Below are 18,966 nucleotides of genomic sequence, written 5' to 3'. Positions count from 1 at the left end.
TTTTTCACAGTTCTTAAACAAACAACATTAGCTCATGTTTGCCTCTGCTTATGCTTGTGGGCTTTATTTCTATGGCTACTCAGAATGACAAGGTGGAAGAAGATCTGTGGATTGAGGAGTGATACCAGAGCTTGCTGAACTCAACACAAGCTTCTGTTGGGTATGTTGTTTAAAAGGATGCAGAACCCTCACCCGCAAGTGTCATGCTTCATCATTGGGTTTCTTCTCCCAATCTCAGTCCTGGCTGGTGTCGGAGATGGGTGATCAGTAGTAGGGAATTCTTAGGGGCAGATTTATGAAGGGCTTGCGCCACGTTTACGCCGCCGTTGCGTGACGCAAACGGCGCGGAAACGTGGCGCATCCCTGCGCCCTATTTACAACGTGACGCATCTAGGAGATGCGTCACACGGTACAGCACTGCGCCATGAGGAGGCGTTCCTGCGCAGGGGGGGCGTTCCTGCGCAGGAACGCCTCCTGAAAGTGGCTGAGTGAAATCTATGAGATTTCACTCAGTCACTTTCAGGGCAATGCTGCGTCAAAACCCTGCGCCTGCTTGAAGCAGGCGTAAGGCTTGAGGCAGCATTGAAAGAATAGGCTTCCCCAGAGCATTTCTGGAGCTGCGTCGCGCTTGCGACACAACTCCAGCAATGCGTCACTTTTACGGCACAGATGCGTGACGCATCTGTGCCGTTTTTGCACCATGGTGCGCCGCATTATAAATGCGGCGCACCATGGCTGGCGGAGCTGTGGCGCACTGTGGCGCATGTTAACTGGCGCATCCCTGGGGATGCGCCAGTTAACATAAATCTGCCCCTTAGTGTTTTGTGAAGCAATTGCTACAGGATCTGCTTGTTTGTGCTCCGGTGATGTAGACAGGACTATAAGAATCAATAAAGGTGCCCTGATGTGGCACATTCCTTGTTTATTGGAATCCCCCTTTGGCAAAGCAAAAAAAAAGAAGCAAGTTAAATAGGACTCTTTGTGTCTGTACTGTTGACATTTTTCTTACCTCTGTTCTGACCGACAGTGTCACTGGCAATTCTGCAGGACTGTGTCTCTAAAACCTAATTCCTTGCTGACTACCTTTTTTATCTGTGTGTCTCGAAATCAAACCTGTAGAGTTTTCTACTTATGGGTCTTGATCACGCTTTCAGAGTCTGCAATAGAGTTTCACAGAAAACCCCCAAATATATATTTTTTAATAGATAACTTTATTGGTATGAGAAGAAACATTTTCACTCAGTGTGTACATCTGTGGGCACATTCAATTAATTCATGCCCACCACAAAGCTAAGAGGGTAATGGAGGGTAATTCTGATGTATACAATGAAGTGGCGGAGCTTCAGAAACACAAGGCTGCACCATATTTACAAGAATGTAGCCCAGCCTTGCGTTACCCCCTGCGATGGCGCTAAGTTTACCAACTTAGCGCCAACGCAGGCACACTTGCACCAAAGTGCAAGGGTGTCTGTGTGCAGGGGAGGATTGGTTACCTGTATGAAGGTTTCCCTTCCTGCATATAAACAAACCATGGCATTTTGCTTTTTCCATGTGTGCTGCACAAGGTAGCACACATGAAAAAAGAAAAAACGAGGAGACATAACCAATTTCTCCTCGTTCCGCCAATTTAAGACCAGGATTTTCCTGGTCTTAATTTTGGAGCTGCCTCTTATGTACGCCAACCTTGTACATAAGGGGCAGCGTTAAATACAAAGGGTGTTGCGGTGGAGCACCTACCACAGCACCCACCGCATGCCCCTTTCACATTAAGCATAGAGTGAAAGGGTGCCTTATGTACAAGGCTGCGTTATGCCACATTTAGAGGCTTAACGCTGTCTTGTACATAGGGCAAAGCCACTATCGCCACGGGAATGTCCCAAAAAGGGACGTTCCCGTGGCAATAGGGGCTTGTACATATGCCCCAAGGTATCTTGGAATTATGATACTTGTATTGGAAGAGGATGATGGAGACCAAGCAAGAGCAGCACAGTACCATTCCATGAAAATCTCACATGATATTCTATACCCAATCTCCCTCCAGTGGCCTGTAAAAGACTGTCTGTTCCTCTGGTTTGGATCCGTTGGACTTGCTCCGTGGGCTGAATGGTAGTCCCCAAGGACACACGATGACTGGTCCTGTCATGTAGCCAAACATCCTCGAACATGTCCATGTGTATGCATTAGGATTAAGCAATGGGTTGTTCAATCAGGAAGCAGACAGAAATAGGCCTTATAGAGTGGACAGGACCCCACTGGTCACAGTGGTCAATGGCCTGAACTGTTAAAAAAAAAAGTGAAGCAAGCAACCTAGATTATCCACTAGAAGCGTACTGACACGGTTTAATGTATAGTGGGCTATAATAGTGATAGCACACGTTCCGTCATTCACTCACTCACTCGCTCACTCAGTCACAAAAGATATATTGCTTTTCACAGACACAAAGACGACTCCAAACAAACATGTCATGCTTGCAAACAGAAATATAATTTATTTTGAGAAATTGCAGGAACAGGTAGGTTTGGCATAATATTGCTCAGCTCTTTTGTTAAACTGTATACAATTAAGCCCTTGAAACTGTAGGCAGGATCATAGAGTTTGCTGGACACAAGCGCTGATCCCAACCTTCCCGGCTGCCCTTCAAATTTGTCTATATCTATCCTGGTAGAAGCCACAGAGTTAGAACAGACACCAAGGTCCAGAATTTAAAATGGAGGTCTAAGCAGAAATGGAAAAGAAGTAGGAACAGGCTTAGGCATTCTTAATTTGTCTCGTGGTAAATGGGCTGGATTTTCCCCACCCCCAGAGTTACCGATACCAGGGGAACCGCTAACTCCATGAGTGGGGAAAATCTGGTCCATTACAAGTGGGACCCAGAGGGTCCTCTATGAAATGCGGAATTACACGCGGAATTAATAGTTCTAAGTCAGGTTCCCTGGTAATTCCTCATTTGGGCCAGACTTTCTCCTAGCGATATCGGCTGCTTTTAGCTGCCGGAATACCTAGGTGAAAATTAGGAGACCTAAGGTGTTTCCACAGAGCTCATAATTCCAACGGGGCTAGTAATTGCTGTTACCAGTCAGATTCCAATGTATAGGCCTCTCCGAACGAGGGCCTTAGTGATTTAAGTTGTAGAAATGTTAACTAGGGTATGCTAAAATCATAATTTTGGTGAGAAAAATGAAAAAGGTACACAACTTTTGCACTTTAAGAAATTAGGAACGAATAATTCCCTAAACCTTGCCATGGGTGTGAAATGTTCTTGGTAATAATTATTTGGCTATATAGTTTTACCCCTAAACTATTTTTTTAATGGAATTTGTCCATCCTTGTTGGTGCAGCTTTCGTTTTTCTCTCACAAGAAACGCCTATTAGTGGGATTTTCTGGTACTTTTGAGATATAACAAACTATGAGGTCCATAAAGTTTTAAGAACAATTTCTTGAAGCTGGGCTAGACCAAGATTCAGGAGTTGAGCAGCCCAAAGCCAGCTGATGCTGGACAATTCCTGCCAATCTGTGACCATCTGAGAGAGAAAGAGAGAGCGAGAGAGGGATAGAGAGAAAGAAAGAGAGAGAGACAGAGAGAGAGATAGAGAGAGTCTAAATGGACAGCAAAGAGGAACTTGGGGCAAATGCACAGCATGTATTTTGTGCATGAATTAAAGGTCCTGTGAGAGAAGTGGTTGTAGCCTATTAGTTGAACTTTTTTCATGGCCATCTTTGACTATTTTATTTCTCCTCCAATTTTTTTTTAAATCACCAGCTTTGCAAATCACAAAGCAGGCACAGTTTTAAAAACATACTTTGACATCGCAATATTTGCAACTTTGCACACCCTACTCCAGGTCATTAAGGCTTAGCAGTGTAGACAGTGGTGTAAATAGCGTGGAAAAGTGTACTAGATCTGGGGCTTCTACCTCTTTAGGTATAGGCAATGACCTTAGATATTACATCTGAGGAGTTGGCAGGGTCAAAGAAGGCCACGTTACTTTCAGAGTTTACATTGGTACTTCTGTCTCCTTCACGTTTTCTGAGATCACTTTTCCATCGATCACCTCTTGAACTATTGTCTGGACCTTCCTTGTTTTCTGTGGACCTAGAAAAATAAAAGATAATGCATGAGACCTGGAGAGCTTTATATTCATGACAGAAGAAAAGGTGGGCATTCTTCGTGATCATCTTCATTACCCTTTTTCTCCCTTAATGGAGATTTTTATGCCGCAAAGCAAAGCTACCCAGGCTTCGGTATGCAAATCAGAGCTGTAAATGGTAGACCATCATGCACTGCTCTGGGGAATGCCAAGTTTGCAAGTTAGCTGTTTTGATAAAAGTCTTTGGAGCAGTGGTGATCAGAAAAATGGACGACATGATATTTTCAAATATTGTTTTCGTGCACCCTGCAGGGTTTTTTTGTGTGTTTGTTTTTTAAATGAGAGGGACACTGTAATAGAGACATGTGGCACATGAGGGTTTTGGAGTATGGTGACTGGTAAGTTGGCAGAAGGGGATAGAAAACCACAGGACATCTGAAATGAACCAAAAGAGAACTTTGTATTTATTGATTTAGTCCAACAAAATATTGCTCTGCTGTATTCACTCCTCGTTTTCAGTTCCTCAAGGTATTTATTGTATAGAACAATGATATGAACATTTACCTAATCACTCATCCACTAATTTGAAAAATGTGCCTAAATACTATTTCCTAACAGAACCTCCATTGGCCAATAGGTGGGATTTCCAAGATAGATATTGTAACATTTCACACCACACCTAAATGGGTCGCAGCCTTGCCTGTTATGTGATATCGTAGCCCAAATGACTTTTGGTATTAATTGTCCTCCAGGGGACAATCCTAAAGGCTACTATCTTAAATTCATCTTCTTTTGTATGGCTGAGAAAATGGGATCTGTCCTGGACTTACAGACATGACAGTTGTCCTTAAAATCAATATAATTTCCATCAAACCAAACACGCTTGGACAGCACTTCTACCATTTTTTGCAGGCTTGAAATAATGATATGATGTGGTCAATGGAAGCGGCATCCTTTTTTGTCCAAATACAGGCTTGAGGATCACCTCTACATCTTAGAGGTAAAGCTGGAGAAATGTCAAGTCCTTCATTTGGATTTCTGATCTGCTTACATCTTTAAGAAACAGAGCAACCATTGATGGTTAAACTTGGCTTCTTTGACCTCATGTAGGACATTTTGAGCAGTACTTGGTCTTACCCCTTACAACAGCCAGTTGCAGAAAACACAAAATTGAGTCATGAAAATTGGAAACTGGCAGCCTTTAAGAAAATGATGTCTAGCCATCATAAAAAAAACCTCACCTCTGATTTGTGACTGGGATCCCAAGTGTGACCTCGACTGTGAACTCGGGAAAGCCCTGCAAGAAAAAAAATTGAATTTACAAGCATGAACTTATTGCAACAGTGTTAGATAGCCAATGGTAAAACGTGTATCATATGGTATTTAGAGCTAGGCATAGCTTTAACCACTAGCCTAGGCATAGAACTTACATATATTACATTCCATGTATGGTTTTTCAAATTTAGCAGTAGAAAATAATGATGTCTGTGCTTTAGTTTGTAAAATCAATGATTATACTGCCCATCTCGAGCACTCCAATATTGAGATACTATTTTGACACACTAGAAGTTCCTTACCTCACTGCACAAATATTGAATGGAATTTACTTGATAAATGTTATGATCGGTCAGCATTTTAAAACTTGATCGACTGGGCAATTGGTTTTTTCAGCATTTTAATGATTATAATGAAAAGTGAACCTTCTACTTCATAATCCCCCCACTTGGTAGACGCAACCAGCGCTGTGTTGATAGCGAACAACAAGCCTATTTTCCCTATTTTGTTAGCAGTAAACAGCGCGATGATGAGTTACTCATAGGCAATCGACTTACGCGCCATCTTGATCCATGAGCCGTCGGTAGGTCTCGATCTCCTTCTCCAGCAGGGTCTTGATATCCAGGAGGTCTTCGTAGTCTGCACACTGGTTGGAGGTCTCACACCGGATGGCGGCTAGCTGCTCTTCTACTGCGCTGATCTGGATTTGCAGCTGGGAGAGCTGCAGGCAGTAGCGTCCTTCTGTTTCTGCAAGGGTCTCTTCAAGGGATTTTTTCTGTTGGCGAAAGAACAGAGAATGGCAAAAAAAGAAACAAAAATAACAAGGACAGGCAACAGGCAAGGAATGATAAGGGATAGTAAGAACTGGAAAGTAAGACACAATCGACGTCAAGACAAAACGCAAGCAGACTCCATAAGACCCCAGGGGGAGGCCCTCGATCTTAACAGGTAAGCATCACCATTGCCTCCTCTCTCAAAGTAGTCTACCAGCTGCATTCACAGCGGCTGCCCGGGTGTGTTGTTTGTTGTGCCTACTTAGCAATTTTTTATTACTTTTCAAGAACAAACTCCCAAACTGGGAACTTGCTCTTGCAAAACAACATAAAACAATGGTCTGATATACAGGGGGCATTTACCTATGCTAGGGAGCCATTGTGAAAATTGCCTACCAGAGAACGTCTCACCTGGTGGTTTTAAAGAGGTACTTCTAGTGATTGCCACCTGCTCTAAATAGGTTGGGTGACTACGCCCTCCAGCAGCGGCCGATAGTGGGAGTACCGGCCGGGCAGTGACGTGGGAAGGAGGAGGGGCAGGGTGAGGGGTAGTAATGTATGGATTACGGACTTTAACAGGTAAGTAAACATAAAAATAAATAAAACGAATTTCGTTGCACACACTGCTTCACCAAATGCGATGCAGTGTGTGCAACGAAAATCGTTTTTTATTTTATTTTTATGTTTACTTACCTGTTAAAGTCCGTAATCCATACATTACTACCCCCCACCCTGCCCCTCCCCACGTCACCGCCCGGCCGGTACTCCCACTACCGGCCGCGGCTGACGCCCTCATATCCCTCTGCAGGACGTGCCATCAGGTCAAATGTTTCAAACTACAGAGGCAGCTGATGCTCCACAGTCACAAACCCTGTGGCTCCCCACCTCTAAATTTGTTGAGGCAACAACAATTATGATGGGGTAGGAGTACCGACATTTAATTGTGCTCCCACTTCCTGCTAACTCCAAATGAGCCCCAGTAAACCAAAGAGCAACTCAAAATAAATAAAAATACAGATTGCTAATTTGGAACCAGGGAGTTCATAGGAGTCAGAGGAAAGTCAAGAAGTAAAAGGAATGACTATGAGGAGCAATAGACAGTAAGACAGAACAAAGAAGCCATAGATAATCTAGGAATGGAGAGGCACAACAAATGAAGAGGACTGCCAAAGACGATCAACCCACGGCAAAAAATTAACACCCAAATTTGAACCCTTCACCCATTTAAATAATGCTGAGGGAGCAACAAATGTATGGAGAAGCTATCTCGGGAGCAAGACATTTTGAATGATAGAAAACAATACGTTTTGGTGGTTCAGACAGGAGTGGACAGACAGGTCTACAAAAATTGATTGTGCTGTGAATTCTTTTTAGATGACTTTAATTTTCTAGTGAAGTCAGGAAATTTCATTCTGGCCATTGTTTTCAAAATATGGAATGTAGGTTGAAAAAGCAAAACATTCTTGGCCAATGCTTTCCCCCTTTGAATTCCACCTCATGGAGGTCAAGTATTCCTATGGGCTGATTACAACTTTTGAGCATTCGTGCCGAATCTCCACTGGCAAAGCTGCACCAAAGCAACGCAAGGACCGCCGGACTGATTACAAGTTCAACTCGTGCAGGCAGATGATCCTTTTGCCTTTCCCGTGGTGGTGCCAGAAAAACAGGCACCGTAATGGGAACGGTAAAAATGTTCCAGTACAGCATGGACTGTGAAGTCCATACCGTGCGAGAAATGGGGGTGCATGTTGTGCCCCCCTGAATGCATCCCCATGGTAAGGAGAATGGGGGCCCTGTAAGGCCCCCTTTGCTTCCCCACTGCCAGCCTTTTCATGGTGGACTCATGCCCATTAAAAAGGCTGGCGGTGGAAAAACTCGTAATATGCTGGGCAGGACCGCACCACTTCTGCTCGGCATACAGCATAGCTCCTCCACATGCCGCCGCCAAGGAACGGCGGTTGCCTGGCACAGCCGACGGTCCACTGCCGGAACAACTCAGAGAGTCGTAATCCGGCAGACTGTGGACTGCCAGTGGTGCGCCACGGTGAGTGCGGCAGTCGTAAGTCCGCCGCTCTCATAATCAGCCCATAGCTTGGACATTACCAGGGTCCGCAGTCACGTACCGTGGCCAGGGCTGCCCTCAGCTCGATCTCCAGGGCTTGGAGGCTGCGCTTGAGGTCACAGATCTCACTCCTGCCGGAATGCATCTGGTCACTGCCACAGTCAATTTCTTTGTTCAGGTCCTTGCACTGGGGACGAGACAAAAACGATAGAGAACATTAAAGAAATCCAGGTGCATGTAGACTTTGGTACAGAAAACCTTCCTCCTTCGTTTTTTCTGTCACTGCTTTTACCGCGTCGTTGAACTTGCATTCGGCTTCTTTGCGGTTCTTTTCGGCCATGATTTCATATTGTGCCCTCATATTGTTCAGGACCTTCAGCAGGTCGATTCCTGGAGCAGCGTTAATCTCCACATTCAGCTGTCCGGCTGCTGGCTGATTTCCTTTCATCTCCTGGGCATTGGGACACAAAAAGTACAGTTTAAGGATTCATTTCGGTCCAGCATGAGCCTAGCCCAGTCTGCGTGTTGTGGCATCAGTGATAGGCAAGAAAGATTGTTTGTGAATATGCTCCTCAAGGTTTTTAGGAGGGTGAGTTTTATGTTTGTGAAAGGTGTCAGGCAGATTGCAAATTCCCAATTTTAGACCTGAATTTTGGAAAGCTGAGTGCTTGTCTAATTTTGAAGATACAACGATACATATCTGCAGTACAATATTGGTTAATTCGGATCTTGACTAATTACTTACAACATATATATCAATACATAGAAGAATAAGTCAATATTCAATGGAAAATGTAAGCAAAGTTAAGACAATTCTTTGAAACTGAGAGCCTCATTTATTGTTTTAGGGCAGCACAGCAGGCCTTCCTGATGACCTGCACTAGGACAAACGAAAAAGGCAGGAATGCGGCGTATATATTAGATACGGAGCATTCCTGTGTTTTTCCCCTGCGCCTGCACACAATAGGCTGCCGTGCACCAACACAACGCATGGTGCAGGGTGCCTGTGTTGTGGGGATGATTATTTTGGTGCAGGAAGGGAACCCTTCCTGCACAAGAACAATCACAAGAGGCTTTGTCCTCTTTCTATGTGTGCTGAAGAATGCAGCACACATAGAGAAAAGAAAGACGAGGAGAAATAAAGATATTTTGCCTCGCTGCACCTCCCTTACGCCTCCCCTGGGGAGGCATACATTTTTGGCGCTGCCTCAGATTTACGATTTCTCATAAATCTGGGAGAGTGTCAAAGGTCATGGATGTTGCTGGGAATGCCGCAGCAACACCCATTGCACGCCCCTTTAACGTAGAAAATGGCATTAACTAGAATGATATTTACGAGGCAGTATTAAGTCAAAAAAAGTGATGTTCCGGCAGCGCAAGGGGCCCCGAGAGGCTTATTTACAAGCCCCTTTGCAGCAAATGTTCGCCACCGGAGCTTCACTTTTGTGACGCTCCAGAGGCACACAGTGTAGGCCCATATCTACGAGGCCACAGAAAGCCACCCTGCGTGAATTTTCATGGCCTCGCAGATAAGGTGTGAGGTAATGCATCGCAAGTTGCTGCATTGCCTCACACTGCGCCTGATTGGTCTGTCATGGGCGTTGCAGTGGGTGTTCCCGCTCATCGCCCATGGCATTTAACACAATCCCAGATTTACAACATAGCGTAGATCTGGGCATGCGTCAAAACCATATGCCTCCCAAGGCAGGAGCAACAATGGATTTTGTGAAGGAAGGTGTCCCTTCCTATACAAAAACAACTGGATTTCAATGCAGGCACCTAGTATTAGCGCAAAACTGTCTAAACAGCGCCAACGGAATGAAAAGGACAGGGATGTGTCGTATTGCCGTAAATATGACACATCCGTGCCCTTTCCTTACGGTGCAGCAGGCTGGCTTGCGGCACCGCATTGTATCATTTTGTTGTCAATGAGCCCCTAAATGCTCATAGAAACCTGTGTCACAGACGACGAAGCACAGAAGGTTTGGGCATCACAGTTCGCCCTTAACATTAGGTATAAGACATAACTTTGCATTTCTTCTAAAAGAACACCAGGGCATGTTGGAGGAGAGGTGTGCAACATACCATTACCTGGGTAGGGCAAGAGGTAGGGCAAAGGGCTGCACCTGTTCTAAGACTTCAGGTCTTAGAAAAGATGCAGACTTTGCCAGACAAGCAGGTGCCTATAGAATCTTGGCAGGACTGAGGCAGAGCGAGACACGTCTTGTTACATGACAAGTGAATGCCTCATCCCAATCCTATTTTCCATGTGACTGCCCTGGTGACATACATTGGTTTCTCCATAAGTCAGTCAGTGTGTGGTATTGCACACTCACAGCGTGTCACAACAGCACTAACAGACCCCAGCCTACCTCCTCGTGGTTCTTCTTGAGGGCGGCTAGCTCCTCAGTCAGGCTCTCCACCTGCACACCCAGGCTTGATTTGTCCATTCTCAGCTCGTCCAGGACTTTATGAAGACCATTGTTATCCGCCTCCACGCTGACGCGCAGGCGCTGCTCGTTCTCGAACCTGGAACCAGAGATAGACAACAGTGCTAGCACATTACCAAGCATATAATCAAGTGATACTCGAAAAAATATCACACACATCCTGGTGCTTTCTAGCCATAAGCACACAAAGGAGCGTTATTAATCTAAATCGCCACAAAAAAAATATATTCTAGCTCTTCTTGGAACCTGTTGTCTTATTTACAAAGTCTCTTACATTGTTTGAAACCATTTTTTGCCATCTCTTACTCTGCCTACTACTACGTTTAACGTTTTTGCAAACTATTGTTTTAGTCAGTGGCTTTGCAAATGTAAAAATATCACATTGATAATATCTTGCAGTCAGGTTTAATATTCACAGCTTCAAAATGTTGTTTATGTTCATTTATTAATGACGCGTTTCTTCGAGAAACGTTGTGCAGAGTAGGACCATCTAAGGTTCTTAAAATCAAAATTAAGTTGTTATCTGCGAGGCTGAAATCTAAGCTCTTCATCCTCTTCGAACTGTACTGGCCGGATTGGCCCACCTTAAGACAGTCCGAATTAAGTCTGTCTCTCCTAGGACAAGAGTGACAAACTATCCTTTGTAAATTAGGACTTTTTTCCTGGTTTAAATCTATCTCTTAGGCAAGGATCACTAAAAATCAATCCCTCTTTTCCCCTACATTGGCTGGAGCCATACGGAAGCCCTTCCGCTGAGCAGATTCTCAGCAAAGCATTGCTCTGCTTGTCTCTCACACCCTGATTACTACTCCTGCAGGATCCCCCAGGGGGGGGATGTATGACGTTACCACGCATACCATTACCACGCATACCGTTACAACGCGGTATTTACAACGCATACCATTACACCGCATAGCGCTTTGAGGTGCTGGATAGTGGTAAGTATAATTTTATATTCCAACTCCAGTCCCCGTGGATACTTGGGAAGGTGTCGGATATAAAATTAAACTTATTCCCTATCCTAGAGCGCCCCCCAGCGCAATGCATTGTAATGGTATGCGTGGTAATGCCTGCGTTGTAAGTGTAGTGCATGGTAAAAAATGCGTGGTAACAGTTGTACACCCCCAGGGGGTGATACTGCACCCAGAAAATGACAATACCACCATATGTCGTATTATTAGGTGTGTCAAAGAGGAGGATAACACAGTAATAATTGATGTTCTCCTCAACTGAGGTGTGTTACCAGTTTTTCCCCATAAAAATTATGAATTTTCCCTTTTGATGTTATTTACTACTCCTAAAAAGGCATTATGTATATATTACAGTGAACCATAGAAAAATGACATAAATGTCCCTATATATAGCAACACATAGTCTAGATTTATATCCTTAGTTTTTTTTATTATTTCTTGCCTCTTTATCAAAACATAAAACAATGTTATATCATGGTCAAAAACATTTCATATTTCATTTCTTAGAACACATTTGTGCAAAATTAAAACATAAACATTCAGGAAAATTATATCTTTTTCAATAGTTTTTTCAACAATAATTAAAGATGGTTAAATAGATAATATACATTTCCTAATGCATATTACAGTACAAATCCATTATAATATAACTTTTATAAAAACAAAATAAACTTGTATCCTCTTGTTGACGCGTTTCGGTGTGTCATGTAGTTAAAACCACCTTCTTCAGGACCCAATAAAAATAAAATCACAAAGTGCTCAATATTATCAACCCAATTAATCCTTAGTCGAGATTCGGTATACAGTTCAGTATATAAGTGTCATACTTTTCCTAGTATCCCTTTGTATGTCGTTTCTTGGAATAAAGGATTAATTCATTCCTTATCAAGTATTCTTGTGCAGAAAAGTTGACATCTACAAGTCCCTCACCCCCGTTAGAGGTCGATATCTTTATTAACTTTCTAACGTTGCCTTTTCCAATTAAGACGACGGTACTGGAGATTAGCGGGGTACAATTTTGTCGCCCCTTAAGAGACATGTATTCAAATAAAACTTCCTTTAAGACCACTGCCTTGCAGTCGAATACCGGTTCAATGTTCTCCCTTTGAGAGTACACCTGCCTTTTCTCAATTAGGTCAAGGTATATCCAGCGTACGACGCTACGCGTCTCTGCTATCGGGGTTCTGGTTTGGTAAGCATTTTTTTCCGCTAGATACACAAAAGATGACACTCTCTCAAGAGGTTTACCATTTATTCACTTTAACCCCTAGATAGACGGTTCTTGACATATCCACCTCTTAATAAGATGAAAACAGAGGCACAGCAGCAACTGGCACCGTGCAAGACAGAGACCACTGGGCAAGAATTCCTTGTTAATAATTATTCACTATTGCCCACTTTACTATTTATTGTTGGTTTCTGCTTTTCCTTGTTTGAATGTTGTTGTACATATATAGGATCATTGTTGGGTGAGAGCAGGTTTGAATGTGTGCATTTAGACGTATGAGAGCATTTGTGTATGCGGTTCGAGCCTGTTTTTTATTACTGACACCTCTGTTTGTGGGGATGCAATATTTTCTGGTTCGCAATTTTGGTATTGGCTGTAAAATGGCCAAAAAAGAACTATAATATCTATTTGTCCTATGAAATCGTTTTGCAGCATATAATATATTTGTTCGTTATATGTCCACCTTTGATGCATTCTTTCACAAATTAAATGGATTGTATATACTGTATCTTTAATAAATTCTATTAGTGTTTATTATAAAAAATGTTTTTGTGTGTGTGTACCTATATGGTTGTCGCATTCTCCCTGAATTTGTATTTATTGTAGTGTTATTATAATTTATGAGACGCATTTACGTCCCGGTATTATTATTTGGCAGGTGCACCCTTCTCCCTCACCTGTGAGGGGGGATTCTTTTTTTTTACAGCAGCAACTGGGACCAGCAAACTGCACATTTTGATCCATCTATGGCTGTCATTGGCCAGAGCAGGCAATGTACTCCTGTTGCAGAATTCATTAATTTCTGCCCAGTACAGATCACCAGCCCGGGCCTACCATAGTCACAGGAATGCAACACAATTGAGTGAATGTTGATGAATTCTGAGCTGATGAAGTCTTGGGTTAGCACTGCTCGATCAAAGCAGACTAAATCATAACGACGGACGGTTATCCATTAAAGCTGTTATTCCTCAAGTAGGGAACTTGCACATTTGGGAGTATCTTTTTGTGCTGAAAACCAAGCAGCATCATGAAGATTGCAGCTTTCGATTTGCGACTAAATCACGAAAACCTGGATGTTTGTGACAATGTCTATCACTCACATCTTTAACATGAACAGAATAATTTTGAATTAGACATTCTTTACAGGAAATAGTGTTCTTCACCTGTTCAGTGCTATTCTCCCTAGAAAAGCTCTGCATAAGATTTACACGGAAACACCGCAATTATGCGCCATTGTGTGTAGAAAAGCTGTGTGACCGATAAACTTGCATTGCACTCTCCATACAGATTCCAGAGTGGCTCGGTTCAACTAGCACACAAATGATCTCATAATGTGGGTACAACAGCTGAGTGAAATTGTAAATTTGTGAATCTTTGCTGGCCAAAAACAACAGAATCTCGCACACCCCTTCACAAAATCCCAGCCCATGTTTCCTTTCTGGTATTTTCATAGATTTCAGTTCCACAACTAGAGGTACATGAAAGTCTTTCCAAAATAAATCTGTACAGGGTCATCTGTCAATTCTCGAATAGCACTAAGTCATTCAGCTTCCACATCAACACCAGATTCAGCCTCCAGACCCAGATTGCACTAAAGCATCAACTGACCGTCCTCCAAAAATTTAAAAAGATGTTTCATTTGTTCCTGAAAGCTGCCTTCAGGAACACCATCTAGGCACTGGTCTTATCTCATATCATCTCGACTGCGACAAGGTTCTCTGCCGGCATTCCAAGAGACTCACCAAACTTCTGTAAATTACTTTGAAAGTAGCAGCTAATTTAAGCAAATGTCTTCAGAAATGTGCCAGGAATAGTCCAGATCTCTGAAGGTTCCTCTGGCTCCACTATTGACACACATCCCCTACAAGATCTGCTGCATCATACCTCAAGGCAGTCAACATCAATACACCACCTTTCCAACAACCAAGACTAAGACAGCTGGTGAACCACTCTCAAGACTAAGAACTCCATCCCAGTCCAAAGATGACTGGCCCCATCCTTTTAGAAGGAACTGAAGACTCACCTCTTCCAGCAACACCTCATCGCAAAATAACACCCCACTACTGGTGTCTCTAAACAGCACGCCCCTCTATGCGCAGTCTGCCCATAAAAATGCTACTATCCTCCTTCTCAAGCCACGACTCTAAGATTATGCTGCATCTATTACCTGCCATGTGCCTGCCTGGACAGCGTATCTCAATCCCACCGCACTCTGTTGCTTGATGGCTCAGTTTGCAATGTGTAAGTCTAATACATACATACATACTTTACATGGTTTAGACCAATATGTGCACCCCGTCTCCCTCTGCTCTCCACCTCACATGCATTTTTCACCAAATACTGCTTTTAGCCTTTTATCGTACTTTTTGCGCCATCTCCAATATTTTCACCTCATGCCCCCTCTTGGCACTCATTTTTAGGGATCGGGATTTATTGTTCAGCATCATCAAACTTTGACTCAGAATAAGAGAGAAAAGGGAAGAAAAAGGGGAACGAAGGAGGAGGAGTAAACAGTGAGATCAGGGTTGAAAAAGCACTTCAAATACTGAGCTAAACAAACATCAAGTGTAGGGTGGCGGACGATGGATCTTGCCTTCCAGCAATGTTCCCACAGCGACAACTCCCATCCTCCCCTTCCTGGTGTTCAGTTTTAATATTTCAATTAAAAAAAAAAATATGTCAGCTTATTTTGGTGGGCTTTCATCAGGTTTTATAAATGTTGCCAGTTTAACATCTCATCAGGTCTTTTGTTGAGCTTAGCTTCAAAAGGATGACTTTCATCATGTTTAATTTTCTGTGAGGAAAGAAATGACCATCTCCCCTCTCCCACCCCAACTCCCCCAAACTCACTTCATTTTGAAATCATCCAGTGCCAGCCTTGCGTTGTCCACCTGCAGGATGGTCTTGGCATTGTCGATGGAAGCAGCTATGATCTGGAAGACAATAGGACAAGCTGGACGTGACAATACATTCCCTTGGGCTATACACTCAACACTTTTCATACTGTGGGCCATATTTACAATGAAGTAGCGGTGAGAGGCGTTAGTCTTCCAGGCCTAAAGTCGTACCCCACCACTTCAGAAACACAGGGCTGCACCATACTTACAGTACAGTGCAGCCCTGCATTTCCCCCTGAACTGGCGCTAAACGTAGCAGCCTAGTGCCAACGCAGGCGCCCTTGCCTGCATTTAGGGGAAGATTGTTTATGTGCAGGAAGGGTCACCTTCCTGTACATTTTGGCTGCGCCACGCTGCAGCACTCCCAAAGCACAGGAATGCGACATATTTACAAGGATATGTTGCATTCCTGTGCTTTCTCCTCTGCTGGTCTACAAACAGCTGCCATGCACCGGCGGAGGCCCCCTTGCACCATGGTGCAAGGATGCCTGCGTCATGAGGGATTGTTTTTGTAGAGGAAGAAGGGACACCTTTCTGCACAAAAACAACCACGACGGGCATTTTCCTCTTTCAATGTGTGCTGTAGAATGCAGCACGCATTGAAAGAGGATAAAGCGAGGAGAAATGAAAACATTTCTCCTCGTTGCATTCAGACGCACCTCGTGAATCTGGAAATGTGTCTTGTTCCATGCGTGCCGCGTGGGAATACTTACAGCAACACCCATAGAATCCCCCTTTCATGCAAAGTGCGGCATGTAAAGGGGCCACATTTACAAGGACAGGAAAAGCTGCCTTGTAAATGAGGCAAAGCCCCTATTGCCACCGAACGTCACTGAAATTGACGTTGTGGTGGCGACAGGGGCTTGTAAATATGGACCTAAATGCCGTGGTCTTTTTCACCAACGTACTGTTTAAAAACACCATTGTTTTTTTAAAATTCATTTTGAGTAGAAACGTCAATTCAGTTGATTTATCGGAAGTTCAAGTTGGATCAAATGCTATGGCTGAATAATAGCCTACAAACTGTAAAAGCGCCCTTGCACCTAATTTGCAGTCAAGTTTAGTGATTTTTGCCACGCGGACAATTAAAGGCATTTAAAGCACTTTAAATTCACAGCACTCATCTGCTGTGGAACCAGCGCATCCAGTCACAGCAGACAGCTTTGCTTTTTTCGGCATGGTCTTTCACTCGACCTCTCGTTCCTACAGAAAGGGTAAGAACTGTCCATGGAGGCAGACTCATAGATAAGCCAGGGGGAGCGGAAGTGACATCACATACACTTTGCCCACTGACGCCATGATAGGATTGGCCACTTGTGCTACACTTGGCCCTCACCAGCCTCTTATCTGCTGCTTTGGAGCTATGGTAAGAGCAAATAATGAAAACTGCAGAAGCAAACAGGGCCCTAAGATCCCACCTTCATCACCCCTGAGATCAGAGGTAGCCAGGACAGCGCCATGGAAACCAAAGACGGAGCAGCTGCTGACCATGGAGGGATATCACAGATTGACATCTATGGCATCTTTCTTTTCAGGAAGGAAGAGCTCCTATGAAAGCGAGCTCCTAAGCCAATAGCTAAGGACAACACAAATGACATTCCCCACAAATCCTACAGGCTCAGACACTACCTCACTCATCACATACATTTCAAAACCAAGCGTGATTTCCTTGAAATGCAGGCCTTTCCCAACACAAGCAATAGTTCATCAAACATGTGTACAGTAAGGATGCTGCTTGGCAGACAGCGATTTCGACACACCCACACATTTGTTTTAAATTGTTAGTTTACTCCTTCTCGAGGCTAGTTTACAAACGCAGCGCCTAGAGGTGATTACATCAGGAGTGTGCTCCACAAATGAACCTAATCACTGCCAACATCAAGGCGGGCCCCTTTAATGATGCTATAAATGAGGTGTGGCGCGATGTGCCACACTTTCTTACAGCCATCAGATATTGTTTTTGTGTGGCATGGCGGACAAATCCTATTGAGATCACAGATCATGTTCATTCACTGCTTCCACCTTACAGAAAGAACCTGGGGGGACTCCAGCTTGGCTCTTGTTGCTTGTGGTTACTAGCTTCAACCCAGGCAGGCCCATCACAAGCGGAAAGAAGAAAACCACAATATATTACACTCTGAAGTGAAGGTGGCTAGACGCACTCCTCAAAGCATCAGTCCTACCTGTTTCTGAAGCTCCTGAATCTGCTTGAAGTAGTTGCTGCAGTCGGGGCCTCCTGCGCTGCATTCGGCGTTGTTCTTGTACCACTCTTTGATTTTATACTCCAGGTCGGCGTTGGCCTCCTCCAGGGACTTCACTTTGCCCAGGTAGGAGGAGAGGCGGGTGTTGAGGTTCTGCATGGTCTCCTTCTCTCCACCAGAGAGGAGAGCATCCCCTCCACCACCCCAAACTCTGCCACCACTTGTTGCACCGCCACCATAGCTACTCCAACGTTCTCTACTCATGCCACCACCAGCACTGCCAAAGGCACCAACACCCACAGAGATGCCACCATTGTGGCTTTGAAGGCCCTTCAATGGGACAGTTTGTTGCCCACTGGAGTAGCCACTAGGGAGACCTCCATGATGGAGCCCCGACCCGGATTGCCAAGCGGACATTATCAACTTAGAACTGCTACCACACTTAAATCTACCAACTGGTGGAAAGTCCCGCAAAACTGATCTTTGATGAGGTACTCTCCCAGGTGCACCCCAAAAAATCTTCGATGACTGCTCGCCTGGAAAGTCTAAGATGCCGCAGTCGTGAGGCAAGCACCAATCGCCTCCAAGGAAAGTGGTAGAGTTCGACTGAGAGCTAATCCATCCTTTTATAGAGAGGACCATGGGTGTTCCAAGCCTCAGACCTGGCCTCTCCTGAGGGCAAACCCTACCACCTACAGCAATTACCATTAGTTAGGAGTGGTCCCTTTCTCCTCAAGCCCCATTTTGCTTGAGTTGTGGATGCCGCGTGGCTGTTTACCATCCAGTGTTGATAGGAAGTTGAGAAAAGGGTGGAGTGGGAGAGGCCAACCTTGATGCGATTTCGTTTCATCTTTACAGCATAATTAAGTAATTATTTCTCCTTGTTTTAACCAATTTCTTCTTCCTGGTTTCTCTGCACTTGTTCCCCTCCCTTCTGCTGTCACCTGGTTGCTCTCATCACAGACACAACAACTTGAAGTCATGCTAGGGTGCCGGGGAGGGGGCATTCTCTGCTGCTG

At 44.2% G+C, this 18,966-nt stretch overlaps 1 protein-coding gene across 1 annotated transcript; it reads right to left on the bottom strand.

Moving 5' to 3' along the window:
- Positions 1 to 2,463: 2,463 nt before the first annotated feature.
- LOC147717262 (keratin, type I cytoskeletal 12-like) lies at positions 2,464 to 18,552 on the bottom strand. The gene is made up of 8 exons (XM_086924209.1): positions 17,930 to 18,552; positions 15,700 to 15,782; positions 10,573 to 10,729; positions 8,493 to 8,651; positions 8,262 to 8,387; positions 5,923 to 6,140; positions 5,332 to 5,387; positions 2,464 to 4,095 (listed from the first exon to the last, which is right to left on the bottom strand). Exons 1-8 carry the CDS (start codon positions 18,362 to 18,364, stop codon positions 3,998 to 4,000), a joined length of 1,332 nt encoding a protein of 443 aa, XP_086780335.1. The 5' UTR covers positions 18,365 to 18,552; the 3' UTR covers positions 2,464 to 3,997.
- Positions 18,553 to 18,966: the final 414 nt, after the last annotated feature.

The sequence above is a fragment of the Lissotriton vulgaris genome, chromosome 5, assembly GCF_964263255.1.
Source record: "Lissotriton vulgaris chromosome 5, aLisVul1.2, whole genome shotgun sequence".
Classification (NCBI taxonomy): domain Eukaryota; kingdom Metazoa; phylum Chordata; class Amphibia; order Caudata; family Salamandridae; genus Lissotriton; species Lissotriton vulgaris.
Note: the sequence above shows the minus strand (reverse complement) of the source record. Positions and strands in the feature narration are given on the sequence as shown.